This window comes from Parus major, chromosome 2, assembly GCF_001522545.3.
Source record: "Parus major isolate Abel chromosome 2, Parus_major1.1, whole genome shotgun sequence".
Lineage (NCBI taxonomy): Eukaryota > Metazoa > Chordata > Aves > Passeriformes > Paridae > Parus > Parus major.
In genome coordinates, this window is record NC_031769.1 from 53,319,574 (window position 1) to 53,338,759 (window position 19,186).

Consider the following 19,186-nt stretch of genomic DNA (forward strand, 5'->3'; position numbering starts at 1 on the left):
ATCATCCTGCAAAGTAGCAATCAGGTTATGCACCAAATATTTATGAAGCAGTGCTTAATATCAAATATCTCTAGACATACCAAACAAGCTTCACAAACTCCACTCACAGATTGACCTGGTCTGTGAACATCCTCACCACATAACACAAACTCTCCCATCAAAGGAATGAAAATAGATGTAGTTTATATAGCAACTCCATTCATTAAACTAGCTCTGGAGAGTCCTGTTTCAGAGTTCCATGGAGATAAAGCACAGACTTCAAACATATGCATTATATGTGAACAGAAACGCAATTCTCATGCTGGGAGAAAGAAGAATGTTGTGATGAGATGTGGGGAATGAGCCTTTCTTTAGGGAAGTAAATGCTATGTGAAAATAAGTGGTTTACATTCTTGAGGACAATATGCAAAAGAGTGAAACAGCTTTGAACAGCTTTATGCTTCTGGTGGCAGATGGCTCCCTTTTGGCTGAACAGTGGTAAAGGTTCTTAATCTCAATTAAAAGGTGTCTATGAGTACAATGAACCTTCACATTGCTGAAAGAGAAGCATCACTCTATTAAAAGCAAGTTCGTAAGCAAGTGTTAATCCCCATGCAATGTAGCATTTATCATTTTTCATGCAAGTGCTCATTCCAAGAGGATTATCACTTCCCCATCTTGCCCTCTGGCTGACTACACAGGGCAGAGAAATTCTTTATTCCATATGGAAGGGGAAAGAGAGGTTGGAGGAAGCTGTGATCTCCAGCTTCCAGTTTCACTGCAGCTGCTCCAAGCTGAAAGTGGGAAAGAGCACAGGCCAATGTTGCAGCAGTTGTTCTTCAATGAGAGCATGAATGTGGCTTCCCAGAAGCTGTCTAGCAGTTACTTGCACATGCCCTACTACAGAGATGGGTGGAGGGAGGCAGGGGGTGACAGAACTCTTTGCTAATATCAATCAGTACAGATCCTATCGGCCCACCCAATTGAATACCCAGATGTACTCCTGACCTGTCCACATACAGGGTATTTTATTTAAACTAGATTAAAGTGATTCTAATTTAAGTCCCTCAGATATCTAAGCATAGCTATGTGGCAAAGATATGTAAGTATATAAATCCACTTGTGTAAGTTTCTGAAATTTGAGTTCCCTTTCCTCACTAAATATGCACTTTTCTAAAGAACTGCACTTCAGTTATAGAGAGCTAAGAAAAGATCACATTTGGGGTGGAATTACATTAATCACATGGAATTTTTGTTTTCCTTTGGGAAATGCCTTGACCTCCAAACTCATGTCTCTCTTTGCAGAGTTACCAACTAAATGCAGCTCACCTGGGTGCTCTTATATAACACATCTACTCATGCAACAATGAATGCTACTGTAGGCAAAAATAGCCAAATTCAGGAGTTCTGGACAAAGTGGTGCGTCAAACCCATCACAGAGACAATCGTAATATTACTTTGTAGCATGCCACACATATAAAAAGTCAAAAGCACTGAATATAGAAAAACAGCTAATAACACTGGTAATTCGTATCCAGCATCCTACATGGCTCTTCAGAAATAAATGCTGTAACAAAAACTAGATTACATGAATGACATCTAGTGGACATACTTTTCCATAACAATCAACTTTCCCCAACCAAAACTGACACAAGCTTCACACAGTAAAAACAAGCACCTATTTATGTATATATGTATGATACTGATACACAAATTTCTGAGTTCTCTTTCAGTCTGTTTAAACATGTTTCAGCTTATGAGTGGTTGCATTGTATAGTAATACAATGAGTATGAAATATACGTTAAGAAAAGGAAAAGCAAAGGTCATTCTTCTGCCCTGGATCCAATAAATGGATTAGAAGAAAGCAGTGATCCACCTGCAGTCAATATCTCCTCAGATAGGTAGATCCCACAGATCCTACCTTCATCACTTTCCAACCAGCTACAAAGTGAAGAAGGCCTCTTCTGATCAGGGCTCTGTTAAACTGCTCTTCCTAAGAACTAAATTTGACATGAATATACAAATCTGTCCTATTCAGTAGCCTTGTAACATGTTTGCTGTAAAAAATACCAACAAGATCCCTCACACCAGCAATGGGAAAAATGCGGAGGAAGGTGGAGAAAACATTAAATTAAAAAAATTAACAGTATACATAACAGTATATTAAAAAATTAACAGTATACATAAAAGACAAATGTCCACCAATTTACACTGAACATGAGTACACCTGTATTCCTATCCTAGTTTAAACAGAGTTTTCCTCATTATCCACAGACAAGTGACAGATGAATAATCTTAATGTACACTCAGTTTAAATGAGTGTGAATAAATATGTCAATAAAAACACATATACAAGAACATATACAAGAATAGTCTGTGATATTTCCCAGGAGATCAAAAATAAGACAGTCTCACTTGTCAACTACCTCTCCTTAACAAGAATTGTGATTATTCGTACCAATTTTGAAAATTCAAAGAGACATTTAAAAATATCTCACAAGCATTGCTTAAAATGAAAAAGTACAGAAGGATTTCCTTAACAAAAAAAAAAACAACAGAAACAAACAAACCACAGTGCACAGTACTGGATTTTCAATTAAAAATGCATTTTATATTTCAGTCTGAAAATTCCCTGTGTACAGGTAGAAGCTGCCTGTGTGCTTACAAGGTCAGCTTCTTTAAAGTGCTGTCTCTGACAAAAGAGGATATATATGAATGAATTTATAACTACATCTCATATCATACACTGAGAGCATATCCAAAACTGCCCAAGGCAAATCTACTGAACTGGTTTCCAGACAGCTGCTCTGCCAGGAGAGAGGCTTGACAACCCACTGAAGAACAATCCCCACAAAATTATCAGCATAATGTTGTCAGGTTTGAATAACTAGAATTAATTACTCATAAATGAGCAGTTTTCTACAGAGATTGCCACAGATGATTACTATACTTTTTCAATTACTGAAATGGCAAGGAAAAAATACGTACTCCAACACTTCTTACCAAGTAGAGTGCCAACTCTAGTCCTCTATAATCACAATAAGACCAAAACATTTGTGCAGTCAGTGGTTAATCTCATCATACCATAGTAAGAAGCTTCTGAAAAAAATCTAGAAAGGAAATCTACAAATAGAAACTTGTTCAAAAAAAAAAAAAAAAAGAAAGAGGAAATGTCCTGAAAATTATATTCCTGTTTTCTTGTTTTACAGAATCCATTATGATACAAGCTTTTCTGGTTTCACTCTTTCTTGTGCCTTGTAAGATAAAGACATAAAGGAAGCAGATAACTGAAAAACAAACCAACAGGTAATTAGATCAAGGCCACTAAAGTATTAGGTATCCATCATATGAGTAAAGACATTTATTGTGAGGATGGCCAAACAGTTCTTTGGAAATATTATCCATGTATATGATAAAACATGCTTTGCTGCTTGAGAACACAAAGTTTCTATTCAGTTGATCTGTGAGTACATTTAATTTTCATGTTTAGTGGTATATATGCTTCATTGCTTAGAAGGAAAATATAGAAAAGTGGGCTGCCAAGGCAGCCTAAATAGTCCAGAGAAGTATTATGTAGATAATATTCACAGAGTAAGAAAGGTAACCTTGCATTGCCTGAATTTAAAACTTCCCCTTTCCCCTCAAAAAATATGTGTTTTAATATATTTCCTGTGCATAAGTTCCATCTTTTCCTAGACTGGGCTGTTACAGAGAAGAAAGATTTTCTTTCATTTTGAATTTATTTAAGGAGAGTCTCATGAACAAAACAAAACTTTGCAAATAATTAAAGTTATATCTTTTGTTGCTTTTGATTCCAAGATTCATTAACTGAAAAGTATCCAACAAAACCACATAAAGACAGACAAGAAAATGAGTACATATCACCATTCTAGCATGGAATAAGCAGTTAGAAATTTCTAAATGATTGACATAATTCTGCTGTCCTCTTCAGTGAAAGAAAAAAAAAAAAAGAAAGAAAGGAGACTGAAGCTCTGAGAGATTCTCTAGAGCTGAGTTAGAAAAATTGGTGCACACTATGCCTTTGTGTGAAAAGCGTCTCTGCCAGATGAATCAGGTCAATAACTGAATTTCTCTGTTCCTGTGATGAGACACAAGTGACATGTGTGGGATTTTCTTTGTAAGACTCCTGGACAATATGAAATTCTATAACCAAAAAGTATGAGATACAGATGATTAAAAATAATGCAGAGATACTTTATCTAAGACTGTACTCATCTTCCTAACATTTCATACCTTTCAATTCCTTGTGAACTTATACTTTGATTTTCATAACACATTTCAACTGACTTTGACACCCAGATAATTTCTTCACATGAAGGAAATTTTATGCCTAGCAAAAGCAGAAGTTGGTACTTAAAGAATCTAAGTGATGCTCTAACACAAAAAATCATTAATGTTGGGTCTGATGAATTATTACAATACATAGGTAAGTCAACAGAAAAGGTAATTGGTTAAAATAATTTCTCATGTTTTTTTTAAAATAATGTCTCATGTTTTTAACTTCAATTTAAAATGGCTGTGCCCTTTGCACATTCTGAAAATGTAGTGAACTATACTTGAGAAAACCCTGTGAGTCTTAGGACCAAACCCAGAAGAAAAATAACATGGTAACCATTCTATATCTGCAAGAATTGGATTCTCAGGTTTTTAGACTTCCATCATTATGGCCTGAGAGGAAACAGCCCTATACCTTGTGCTGAAAGTTTGTCTCTGAAAGTAATGCCCAGTCGCCCAGGATGTCTGACAGGAGGGTGACAAGCTGCCACATGAAACATCTTGTAAGCATGCCATTTAGATACACATTTTCAGGAGAATGAATTCCAAGAGGGCCAACTGAAAGATGAAAATGTGAATATCCAGATCTCTTGCATGGTACAGGCAAGAGAACTACATCACTGAAAACCACTAGAACAAGGGAAGACCTTATCACCCCAAGTGAAAGAAAGTAAGAACTTTACTTTTCAGCACAATTATGTAAACCGGATGTTTTTAAGCCCTGATTTCCTCTAGATAATCATGGAACAGCTGTTGCTAAACAAGGTGTCTCATTATAGAAACTGTTTTTAAAAAATTGTACTAATTATATTTAAGATACAGCCCAGAAGTCAAGGTTTGTGTTTTAACACTTGAAACCAAGCACACTGGAATCCGATTACGTTAAGTATCACAGGAGTGACCTATTCAAGCTACGTTGCTCTGATTAAACAGCAGATATGCTCAAAGCAGGGAATTTCTTATGAAGGTTTCAGGACTCAAAAAACTATTTCTGATTTTGGCTGATAAGAATCTAGAGTAATTCATCTTTGTGACACATCGCAAATTTCACCTCCATTGAAAATCTTTGGTAAATCTTTACATTTAGTTTTACTAGAACCCTGGGAGACATTACATCCTCAAAAGATGTTCAAATCCTTTCCTTTGGCTTCTGGAAATGAACACACAGAACTGAAAACTTAGACATTTCAGATGATCATGTCACAAAGTCAGCACATTGTCAGCAAATGAGAAAAACCTTAAGAATATGAAAGCCCTTGCACACCAAACTTAACATCTCAGAGCAGACCAGAAGTAGATTTTCAAAGGTGTTAATAGTTTCAGGAAGGAGAAAACTCATCTTTCCATTAATGCCTAGTTCTTATTTTTTCAAATACAAGGAAAAACAATAAAGGTTGATCTAGAGAACACATTCAGGGATAAATTATGATGCTAGTGTTTCAGTCAAGAAGCAACAGGGAAATTCAGTGAAATAACAGAGATACTGTCAAAGGCAAATTTGACCTTGTAAATAGAAAAAAAATAGAGACATTTGCAAAGATATTTTGAACAAATTTATTCAGGTGAAGCTCAGTAAAATAAAAGCTACCATAGAATTCAATATAGAATACTTATTGTAATAATTGTAAGCAAAAAAAAAAACTTTTTACAGACATTTTTAGGATGCTCTTAACAGGGTTTTTTATTATTTTGGTCAGTACTCTAGTGTGACTCTGATCAGACATTTTTCACACTGAAAGGTGATGTAAATTATCTTGATTTTGCCTTTTTAATATCTATAAGAGGATCTCATGTTTGCCCCATCCTCCATGATTTAACATAACCTGATGCTTTTTACAGGACTGCATACTCTGTACCACTTCATAATTTACTACCTGTATAAAAACTCAAAATACAGCAAAAGAAAACAAAATAAAGGACATGTGAATAAACAACCAACAGTTTGCTACCACCTAATTCTTCTGATATATATAGAAATTCAATTTTCAGAAATGTGTTTTTCATTATTTGAGCAAACTGTAGTTCACTTGCATAAAATATCTTGAAACAAAAAAAAATATAAAAATTAGTGGTGTGACAGTCATTAGCTTAGTAAGCAAAAGACAGCATATTCAATAAGTGGAATGAAAGTCAGGTTTCAGAGATCTGTTCTGTATTACAAATTACTATATTACAAACGAGCTGTATGAGAAACTATAAAACTAGTACAATAGCAACAGTGAGGGTTAAGTCAAGTTTATGAAGAGCTTTGCAGTCTAAGTATAGCTTAGGTTAGTAAAGGAAAAAAAAAACCTCTAAAACCCAAAATATTCTTATGGTTACAATCAGAATTGCAACCATGCTAGCTGATGCAATGTTAAGCCATAAACACATACACACCCATAAAAAATCCACCCTAATTATTGGTTTATGAACAAGAAAATTCAGATTAAAATTGTTTATAATACTGAGGTAATATTTCTAATACCTACTACAGAAACAGCGCACAGAAACACAGGAACCATAGTTTTATTAAGAGATATTTTTCAAAAAAAAAATTCTTTTCATAATGGCTAATCAAGATTAAATCAAAAAACAGCTAAAACAATCTCCTAAACCTAAAGAGCTGTCTATGAAAAAGGAAAAAAAGGATACTCAATGCATGCTTTTCATTTTGACTGTGGAAAAACAAAGGCCAAAAGGACATAAAAGAGCACAAGTTTCAGTTACTCAGCCAAATGCCGTATGGTGAAGATAAAATGCTTTGTTTAGTCAGGTTTTTTGAGTTTGCTTATACAAACTTCAGATACTTCAGATCTGTTTTATACTTTCAACATACTAAAGTTCAAAAGGCTTGCACCAAAAGGTCGCATCACAGCAACACAGCAGAGTGTAAATACAAAAAATTGTGTAATGTTTGGTTACACTGGGTCATGAGAGCTGGTTCTAGAAAACACACCCATACTGCTACACCAGTAGCACTGGAGACAAGAATACTGCAGGACTAAACTCATTCTTGCAGAAGGAGCCACAACACCTCCCCACTGGTCTGAGACAATCTGTCATTTGCTGTAGCTAATTCATAACAAAACCATGGATTATGCAGTACAAATATTGGGAAAAATCTCCTAGATTAAGTAGACTTTGTCATTAGAAACCCAGCTCATTTTGGTTTTAGATCTGAGGAGGTCTGGCTGTGACTAGGTAGTGAGAGAGTTCTGCATAATACTGGAAAATTTTTTGCTTTGGATTTTATAGTCACTAGCAGACAATCTTTCAGTTATGATCACCATGATCTTCACCACTGGGAAGACTATACACTAAATTTCCCTCACTTTCTCTAAAAATAAAGGAGAGGGTAAAGAAACTCAGCAGTGCTTGGGTGCAGTTCTCCCAGGCAAATGCTGGAAACTGCCCCTCTCAAGGGCTTAAAGGACTCTGGAAATAAATTAAGGAATACAGGCTCTGCCTAGCTAGATGCAAACATGACTACTTGATAAGAAATGACAAAAATTATGAAAAAAAAGAATCAACTTTTTAAACTTAAATACATGCTTAAGTCTCCATAAATGAATAACCTCCATCTAAGAACACAAAATGAACAGCTAGAAAAGAACAAAGTTTTTGTTTGCTAGAAGAGTTTACCATACTGGTCAAAAGTAAGACAAAACTTGCAGTGAGATTTTTTTTTTCCCCCTGTGTTTGTTTATATGATGAAGGTCATGTTATTTTAAGGAATGTCAACCCTTCATTAGATGTAGCAGAGTATGAATTCTGCTGAGGAAATCTGAGTTCTGGTTAATTCCTTTTGTCAACCTGTTATCTCACTGAGGCAGTGATTTGTAGCAAAATCAACAGAAAATTACAAAGATGTAGCACTGCCAGATTATCTTGGCCATTTAGACTGCTCTTGAAGTCTCACAAGATAAAACCACCAAAATTCAGAGGGAAAAGATTGAAAGATCTCCATTTATAATTGGTATGGAATGGAAGTCAGGTAGCCCTAAAAAAAAAGGTTTCTCTGTTAGGTGAAAACCAGTCAAGTCATCATTCTAGCTTTAAAGTCGTCCAGTTTCAGCAAACACCTTTGATCTATTTCAGTGTTCTGTTACTAATCTACTGCTGATGAAGAAATATGCAAAAATGCAGAGATGACAATGAACAACAGAACCTTGGCATACCTCAACACAGACACATTGCAGACTACAGGTCATGGGAAAAGTCAGTTCTCAATCTCATAATACACAAAATAATTAATTCCAAGGGGAAAAAACCTAATGTTTTCTGCTTACCTGATATGGAACAATACTCCCATGAGCAGTACCCCAGCGTTTCGCTTCAATTTTGCAATTAAGGTAATTAGCTGCTACATGAGTGAGACATGCAACCTGAAAATGGAAAAAAAAGTATAGTATTCAGGAAAGCTGAAACTTCATTGACAGCTTCTTTGAGATTTTCTTCTATGTGCTTTAGATACATAAGTTAACATATTTATATCCCAAAAGCATCCTTTAGATATTACACATTTTGTACACTTTTTTACTATGAGAAAAACTCAAGCTACAGCTATATCACAGAAGTGCTTAAGTACAACTCAACAAACTCAAAAATTAATAAGTTCCCTGTAACATCAGCAATGTTGGACATATGTAGCATTTAACTAACATGAGACATATATAGTGTTACCCTAAATATTTTGCAGAATGGTCAGCTGCAGCGGTGTCTTGTCTAAAGTCTAGTGGGAAGCATGATGGCTTTGTGGGATAGAACTCACCATTTCCTGAGCCTCAATCCCATGCTTAAATCACAAAGATTTTTCCCTCAGTTACAAGATTATCTTTTAGTTTTCTCCTATGCTTCTCATTTTACATATCCAAGCTATGGAAAATATTTCTGAATTCTTCAGCTCCCCACATGTTCTGTAATATTAATTAAGTCCTGAGCATTGATAAATCGTCTGTCATTAGAAGATAAGGAGAGATTTAGCAAGTTATTAGTCAGACAGAACTGGAAAAGTATTAACTTTTGGGAAAATACAGCACACTAACTTAGGAACCAGGACGTGAGAGTTTTAATATGTATTTTATAAGTATGATTACATCTTAGGGAAAAGAAATGAACATTTGTGATGCAGTAATGCATGAAAATCAATGGCTCTGTTATAACCCATAGCAGATTCTTTATTCTTAATTCTTTGAGGGAACACAGTGTGTGATGATATCTGAAGCCATGGAAAACAACAAATCATTACAGTTACCATGGAAGGTTATCCCTAATTCTTCAGACACAATGCCTTTGTTTTATTCTGTTAACTAGCTGCACCAGTAAGTGCAAGTGCTTGCCTAAACAGTAGACCACATGAACAATTTTTTCCAAAAATATTATTTTCTCCATATTTTTCCCATTAGATGGAGGAAATTTGCTTTGATGATCTAAGTATTCATACTACTTTTTACCTACTAGTCAGTCTAGTCTACAACAAAACTTGCAATTAATTCAGAGTTCACCATTCATATTCCAATATGTGAATTATATAAGAATTCCCAGGAAACAAAAGCCATTTATTTTTCTTCTTCTTTTCCATATATTCTGAAAAGACAATGTGAATATGTCACTGTCACATTTAAAGAAAATATTTAGCTGTAAATCATGCATGTAGTGATTTAGTACAGAAGAAAACCTAAGAAAGTATACAGCAAATAAGAGTCCAGCTACTGACAAAAGTTGTATTTGTATATACTAACCAGAAATACAAGTCCCTATTCCTGAGTACTGTTGGAAAACATTTTGTAGCTGGATTACAGGTCCAGCTTTTTATACCCCAGTGTCACTTCATTTGGCTAAAATATTGAACCATGTCTGTCCTTTGATCCCTAGGAAAATCTCAGCAGTTAAGGAAATGAACCAAAAGTATCTAGAAATATTTTTTTTTCCTAATTTGCAACTTTCTTCAGTAATATAGAATGAAACACACCACGATTATAGAGAGAGTTCACAAGTTACAGGAGTGTGTCATTCAGTAACACATAGCCTTGAGCTATCACTTCTGTAATTTTTCAGTGTGGGGTCACACTCCATAGTGATAATTTGTCTGCCACAGCAAATGGCTCTGCAGTGATGATGAAATATTATTCATTATATATTCTTCTGTATTTGTATGCAATACTACACAGCTGACACATTACACACAAATTTCACTGACAGGTAAGATGTATCCATTACAACTGGTTTTGAATTCTAAAGACCAAGAGTATGCATTTAACTTTCCACATTTTCCATACAGGAAATGCTAATTTAACTCTTAACAAACTTAACTCTGGAAAGGACATAGTGATTTAAAACCTGATGAAACAGAAATACCAAAATATTGATATTGAATGTAATCGAGCCAAGATCTCGGGCTATCCATTTGTTTCTACATTCTGTGCTATAGAATTAGGGATTGAAGTTTGAGAAACAAAATTCTTCACAAAAAAAAAAAAAACAACTTTTATCCCTAAAAATATATCTTCTTAACAATGCAAATGGCTTCAGCTTCCTTGATGAATGTAATATTTTCAGTAATGGAAAAAAACCACACATCTAGATTTCTCCAAAGCACTTGTTCACAGTACACTAAGAAAAATGGGATTAAAACATAATGCTCACTAGATATTGACATTTCACCACTAAAGTACCTGCTTCACACTTGTTTCAATAGCAAGAGACCTAAAATGCCAGGGAAGTCAGTGCTTAGTAAAGATGGCGATGCTGGAACTAACAGTTGCTCAGACTATATCAAGGTCTCAATTCCACTTGCTGCTTAGTGTGAAGAAGCTTATTATTGCTTTTCCAATAAATAATGAAGAAAAAAAGCTTCTGGCTTCCTCCCACTTCCGTCTCTGATTTGGGTACCTTATTCATAGTCAAATTACCCAGACAAAAGTAATTATTAGCAGTACCTGTAGCATCATCACCTATTAGACCACAATAAAGTAAATATATTGGTGTTTTGTGTTTTATGTAAAAATACACCATTGAGTGAACACTGTGGCCTTTTGCTACATTCATAATAACTCTCTGATGAGTTCAGCAAACTGAGAAAATGATTCTATTTCTATAGTCCCATGAAACTTGCCCAAGACTACCATGTCTTTCCCTTTTTCTCTCTTCCTGGCTCAGGTCACTCTCTTTGGTCTCTCCAAAGGTTTAGTCCCACTAAAAAGGCACTGAAAAAAAAAACCTTTCAGCATATATAATTTATGTCATTAATAACACGAAGAATTGATCTACCTACATCTTTCAGCTGTTTAAGCAAACTACTGAACTATAAGCATAAAAAAAGATATCCCAAATGAACACTCTTACAGACATTATATCCTTTAGAAAAAAATGTTTGTAACAATATAAGTCTACTTTTCCAAATTCTCCTGTAATTCAAGACTCAGGACCTCACTGCTAGAGACACTTCTTGCGGTAAAAACATCTATAATACAATCAATCTCTCAAACTGGAGTTTGGGTACATCTGTATGACATATTCAGCTAAGTATTTTTAAAATCTATACTTAAAACTGCTTTCCTGAAACCTTATAGACCCATTTCTTTTCTCCTTTAATTAAGAAATAATCCTTAAAAGTAACCTTTGAACTTACAACATTAAAGCAGATGTATTACAATGATACAGAGATCTCTGTATTCATTTGCTTGTAAGGACACATCTATGCACTGTAACTATGCATTATCAAATATCTACAGATAAGCATTTCTTTATTTCACATCAGTAAAGGGAACACATATTTCAACATTCCATTCTAATATTACTGTTGATGGCCAAATCCCATATTTGTGTTACAGACTTACTTAAATCAGAACAAAAAGAGAGCTGCATTAACGTCTGAAAACTTATGCTCAGATTATGATGGAATCAGACAGATGGGAAACAAGATATTAAAAGCCACAAGGTCAGCAGACAAAGAAAAGAGACAGAATTTCAAAAGATTTTTTTTCAAGATAGCACATCAAACATAATTTATTACAATGAGTCCGCTGAGTCAATCAATCATTTACATGCAATTTCAAGTGTATATGAATAACAAAAGAAGACAGGTAACTGGAAAGAGAAAAACATTTTAATTATATTCTTTACTTTCTTCTGCCTCCAATTTTATGTCTGCTGTCCTGCCACGTATCTTAACAATGCTTTGACTGTAAGCCAAGTTAATTTATTTCTGTCTCATTCTTTGCTTGCTTTTTCTTAAAGCGAGCATGTAGACTTATGAATTTTGAGACTCGAACATTTTACACTGGCATAGGTGACTTATTTTATGCTATTCTACAGAAGTAGCAACACAATTATTAGTTTACAGCTTTGTAGGAAGAAAACCATTCTAGAAAATTGAACTGCCTGCTGTTGTGTAAAGTCTGACAATCTTCCTTTTACACCTTTTCCATATTTCTGGTGACATATTAAAAAAATCTTTACATGAGAAAAATGTGAACATAAGGCCACAATCCACATTTAGTGCACAGTATTAAAGGTCTCTTAAAATCACTGATCCTATGCTAGTATTTACCTAATGACTGATTTTACTGGTTTATATTTTCCCTAAGTATTTTGACACTGATAATATTTAAGTCTGACTAATTTTGCTTTTGCAGTTAGTCCCTATCGTCCTTATGGAAACCTCTTCCACATACATGTGCATAAAGTGACTCTCAGCTCTTTCAGTCATTTTTGCATTATCCAAAAACCCAAAAACCCACATCAAAAACCAAAACCTCTATAACTACCAGGAAACCCCCACTCTTACAGCTAATTATGCAATTCCTAAGCATTGACCCAACTGTTTCAGGATGTGGCACTATACCACAATGAACGGCGGTGTTATATCAGTTTTTAGACGGAGAATTATGTTTCAAACTCCGCAAGAATGAACTGGGCAGCAGAAACCACAGCCTTGTGCAGAGGCAAGAGAACTGCCACAGTTCAAGGCAGCCCATCATGCAGCGGTCCAGCAGTAAACCACAGCAGTCCAAGTGCTATCAACAAACATCACCTGACGTTTGGGCTTGTTAGAGCCACCCATCAAGTCTGAAATCGAGAGATCTGCAGGAGGTAAAAATCAGTTCAGAGTGGCATACACCTATAGGCAGGGCAGAATTCCCACTTACAAATACACAGCAAAGACATTGCCCACAAAGGAGCAAGATTATACTGCTTCATCTGTGGTGTCCCTGCATCAAGGCAGTAGGCCTGGCCTGCAAAAGTTAATTGGAAAAAGTAAAACTACTATCACGCAGGCCAAGGCTTAATACTATTACAGAGAATTTTAGAAGAATGTCTGTGGTCATGTTAGAACACTGTGCTCTGAGTAAAAAGTGTTTTCTACTCAGTGACACCGATTTCTCTTATTGCAAAACTCCAGGAAATTATCATGAATTCAGCCTTCACAAAAGAAAACTCCTGGCACTGAAGTATCCGCAAATGGCATAATCCTAGCCACAACTACAATCTTATTAAGATAAAATCAAATCTTTAATGACAAATAACTATAATTTTAAAACAGGTCTCCTACAGTGTCCTGTTCTTTTACCTTCCAACCAGACACTTAGGCAGGTATCCAAATCTGTGACAGCAATCACATGCAGCACGGGGGATTTACTGATTCAAGTTAGCCACCTGACCAATGGCACACAGCAAATCACAGTGATAGCACAAAAGATGTGCTAGGAGGTGTTAATTGAACCAAAAACAATAAAAAACCCCCAAACCATGCAATAAGAAAATAATAGGTAATGTTAATGTTAATGGTAACTTATCTAGAATATGAATTCTCAGAGGTTAAGATAGATAAAAAAAGCAAGCCAGACTTTAAGGTACACAGTTGTGCAAATACTTTTTTTGACTGAAAATGATGTCTGATAACATCTTTTCGCTTTATTAAAGAGAAGTTTAGACTACATAGAGAAACTAAGACATCTTCAAAAACATAATGCATTTACATCGCAGAGAAATGTAAACTCTACATTCAGTGAAATGAAACAACAAAAAAGAACTGATCTACAAATTATTTTTAATGAGCTATTTAGAGCTCATAAAAGACCAGAATGAATGTTTCTGTGCTTCCCACAGCATGGAGATCAGCTCCTGATTAAGATTCATTTAGCATTAACAATAGCAAAGATTGATGCAACTAACAGATGTAGGACTTGTAATTTCAAAAGTATGTACTGTTCAGCACAGTTTCAAGAGTAAGAACATGTTAAATGGACTCCTAGCTCTCCTCAGTCTCCAATTAAATGGGCAAACAAACAAACAAACAAACAAACAATAAACTTCTACACACTCAGAGGAATTTTAGGTGGATGATCAAAAATAAAAATCCTGACCATTGAAGCTATTAACATTCTTGGCATTAAAGAGAAAAAGGAAATAAAATTTAAATGAGCTCCTGTTGAAGAAAGACACATTCAAAAAGGAAGAATAAATTTCATTTTCTTGATTACAATAAAATACTAGTCTTTTTATTTTTCTGAAAGTGTAAAGAAAGATCTACTTCAATCACTGAAAAAATCTTGTTTCAGCTTCATAATTACAAAGGAACATCTCTAAGGAACCTGTTAGTTAAAAAAAGAAAACTATTAAGAAGAGTATTAGAGTTAAAAATACCGAGAACTCCAAAGTTAGCCTGTATACTCTGTGCAAAATCCAAAAACTGAAGGCACTAGGTTTCTCATAAAGAAAAAAAATGAAAAAAAGAAAAAAAGAAAAAAAAGGAAAGAAAAAAAAAAGAAAAAAAGTCTATCAATGGATTTTCCCATAACATGATCCTGGAAACAGATGAATCATTTTTAAAGTAACTTTGAAAACAAATCTCTTTTCTTTTCCATTACATGGAAAATCCAGCCAAAACAGTTAAAACTTTGGCAACGTTCTAACAAATGAAATCAGGTGTTGATAACAGATATATCAGACAACTTTAGCCATAAACTTCTACAATTATCTTCTTAAGACTTTATTCTCTCTGAAAAAAGACTATATATGCATTAAAATATTAAATGCATTGTGTTCTGTATTTCACAGCTTTGCTAAGTCCAGGCAAAATTCAACTTACAAAAAGTTTATTCTGCTACATTGTATACCGGTTCACTAACACTATAACACATTTTGTGTCTTGATTTTCTAGGGCTGAATGATGGTGATGATAGGGCTGAATATTCATGGGTAAGAATCAACAAGGCCAACAGGGCAGACATCCTGGTGGCACTCTTATAGACCACCCAACCAGGGAAAAGGGCAGATAGAATATTCTGTGAGTAGCTGGGAGAAGTCTCACAATTGCTATCCCTTGTTCTAATGAGGGACTTCTGCATACTAGATGTCTTGAAAATACAACACAGGTATAGTCTAGGTTAGCATAGTAATAGCCTAGGAGGTCTCTGGAGTGTGTATCACCCTGATGCACCTGGTGAGAGCCAACTAGGGAAAGGGCCCTCTGGACCTGTTGTGTGTGAACAGAGAGGGAATTCTGGGTGGGGGTGGAAGGCTGTCTTGAGTATAGGAGTCATGAAATGATAGAATTTTTAATTCTTGCAGAAGGAAGGAGAGGGCAGGCAGGAGAATTGTTACATTGGAATTCCAGAGGGAAGACTTTGGCCTGTTTAGAAGATTGGTCGAGAGATCCTCTTGGGAAGAAGTCCTGTAAGACAAAGGAATCTAGGTAGGCTGCATATTCTACATATAAGGAACACCTAAAGATTCAGGCATAGGATCATCATGTCTCACATGCCTGACAGCCAGGGGATCAGGCCCAGCCAGTATAGGTTTATAAAAGGCAGGTCCTACTTGACCAACCTGATCTTCTATGGCAAGGAAACTCAGTGGATGAGGGAAAAGCTGTGGCTGTTGTCTACCTGTAAAGCCTTTGACATTTTCTCACAGCCTTCTTCTCATGGCTTGGATGGGTGCACTTTTCGCTGGATAAAAAAAAAAAAAACTGTCTGGATAGTTGGGCCTGGAGAGTGGTGGTGAAGGGTGCTACATCTGGCTGGTCACTGGTCCCCCAGGGCTTGGTGTTTGGGCCAGTTCTCTTTACCATCTTCAATAATACACTGGACAAGGGCACTGGATGCACCCTCTGTCAGCTTGCAGACAACATCAAGTTGGGCAGCTGTGATGATCTGCTGGAGAGTAGGAAGGCTCTGCAGAGGGACCTGGACAGGCTGGATCAATGGGCCAAAGACATTAGCATGAGGTTCAACAAGAAGTGCTGAATCCTGCATTTGGGTCACAACAACCCCAGGCAGCACCAGAGGCTGCAGGCAGACTGGCTGGAAAGCTGCCTAGCAGAAAAAGACCTGGGGGTGCAGGTTGACAGCAGCTGAACATGAACCAGTATGTGCCCAGGTGGCCAAGCAGGCCAATGGCATCCTGGCCTGGATCAAGAATAGTGTGGCCAACAGGACCAGGGCAGTGCTCTGCAATCAGAATCCAGTGCTCAGTTTTGAGCCCCTCACTACCAGAAAGATACCAGAGGTGCTGAAGCATGTCTGGAGAAGGGCAATGTAGCCAGTGAAGGATATGGAGCACAAGTCTTATAAGCAGCAGCTGTGGGAGATTGAATTGTTCAGACTGGAGAAAAGGAGGCTCAGAGATGACCCTTTTTCCTCTCTACAACTTCTTGAAAGCAGGCTGTAGTGAAGTGTGGCGGCCAGTGATAGGACAGTGATAGGACAAGAGGAAAAGGCCTCTAAACATAGGAGGTTTAGATTAGATAAGAGAAAACATTTTTTCACTGAAGAGCCATTCATTTTCACAGCCATTGAAACAAGCTGCCCAGGGAAGTGGTGGAGTCACTGTATCTGGGGGTATTTAAAAGTTGTGGCACTTAGGGGCACGCTTTAGGGTGGACTTGGTGTCAAGTGCTGAGTTACTTGATGATCTTAAAGTTCTTTTCCAACCTAAATGATTCTTTTCTATTCTAAAAATAGTAGCTATATTTGACAGCTGAGAATGGAAACATGAAAGCATAAAAATATGATAAAGATAAAAACATTTTGTTCATATAAAATTTAATTACTGGTGAAGACAGGCATTGGAATAACTATAACAATTTTTATTCTTCTTAGCAATAGTGTAGTACCCAGAGACTCCAAATTGGATGCTATATACACTTTGTGAAGGATACTATTTTTTATTTAATCTGTAATAAGGATGTTTATCTATGGAAAGCTGTCAACATCCAAACCAAGGTGTATTAAGGCACTTTTCACTTTTGATCTTATGATAGGAACAGTGCCACTTACAATGAAAATATGCATACATCTAACCATTTACAGCACTCATCTTTTTTGTTTCCACATTTATCAGCATTAATATTTGCATGGAACAAAAGAGTCTTAGGTTTGTCTACTGACATTGTCATTTTCATTTTATCTGTAGTGAACAAATGGATGAATAAAATATAATAGTAATTTCAACAGCTTGTACTGCAGCAGTGCAAACAGAAACAAGTCACGCCTGTTTGGTTGTGTGAGAAATGTGCAAATGTCGTCTCCCTATTATCACAACGAAATCTCTCATTCATTGCAGTATTACCTCAGCAGAGCAACAATGGCTTTAGTTCTAACACTGAAAATCTCCATTCACTGCCCATTAGTACTTAGGTGCTAATTCAGTACAGGGATGCCACAAGCAACAAATAGATACAATTGAATGAAATGTCTGAAATAGGATGTTTTACAAGATTAATTTCTGTGCCTCTGCAGCATTAATAAATGCCCACAATACTCTTTTGAGTATTTTAATGCTGCTCACATTGCAGATGTAGCTTATCTACTAACCTGATACACAGCATGCAAGTCAGAGAAATGTGGTCCAAAGTTCTATTTGACTTGAGTATTACCAATGAGTCTGGAGTCAAAATGTGGCACTTCTACACAATGCTTTTAAAGTAGTGGCAACACTGTAAATGATACCCTGAAGAAGGAAGTTATTCTTTAATCGGTCTACAAAAATATTTAAGTAGTATCAAACCCAAAATGTTTTATCACAGAGGACACTAGAATAAAAGTAACTTTTAGTATATTTATTAGAGAAATCTAGTACTACCAAAATCATTCAAAGCAAGGAAAGGCATTTTTACAAATAACTGGACTCTGATTAGACACCCACACTGATGGTCACGTTGATCCACCCCAGAGTAATGATGGAAGGGAAGGAACTTGTTAAACCACTCTCAATCCTCTACCACAGTCCTTGTTTACTGAAGAAGTTCCAGCTAACTGGAAATTAGCAAATGCAAAGCCAATTTACAAGAATTATCTGAAGGATAATTCAGGGAATTACAGGTCTGTCAGCCTGACCTCAGTTCTGACCAAGGTTAGGGAAGAGATCAGAGATCATCCAGAGTGCCATTACACATCACATGCAGGACAATCGAGGATCAAGCCCAGCCAACATGTATTTAGGAAAGGACATCATCAGTCCTGCTTGGTCAGCCTGACCTTCTTCTATGACCAAGTGACCCACTTAGTAGATATGGGAAAGGCTGTGGATATACTCTATCTAGACTTCAGTAAAGCATTTGACAGAGTCTCCCACATCCTCTAGCATCCTTCTAGAAAACCTGTGTGCTTGTGGATTGGATGGGTGAACACTGCAGTAGATAGAAACTGGGCTGGATGGCCAGGCCTGGAGAGTGGTGGTGAATGGAACTAAGCCCACCTGGTGGTGGGTCGTTAGCAGTGTTCCCCAGGGCTCAGTTTTGGGGCTGGTCTCTGTTTAACATCTTTTTTGATGATCCAGACCTGGGGGTTCAGGGCACCCTCAGTAAATTTGCAGAAAATGCTAAGTTGGGTTGGAGCACTGATCTGCTCAAGACTAGGAAGGCTCTGCAGGGAAACCTGGACAGATTTGATCAGTGGGCTGAGGACAACATCATGAGGACAA

At 36.4% G+C, this 19,186-nt stretch overlaps 1 protein-coding gene across 7 annotated transcripts in view; it reads right to left on the reverse strand.

Annotated features, from left to right (window-relative positions):
* SUGCT (succinyl-CoA:glutarate-CoA transferase) overlaps nt 1–19,186 on the reverse strand; it is a 317,087-nt gene that overhangs the window by 246,904 nt on the left and 50,997 nt on the right. For all 7 annotated transcript variants that reach the window (XR_001519311.2, XR_001519310.1, XM_015617376.2 and 4 more), the window contains exon 9: nt 8,548–8,643. Coding sequence is in view for 5 of the 7 variants with exons in the window: in XM_015617376.2 (XP_015472862.1) it covers nt 8,548–8,643 (96 nt within the window). In the remaining 2 variants the exon portion in view is untranslated. The remainder of the gene's footprint in view (nt 1–8,547; nt 8,644–19,186) is intronic.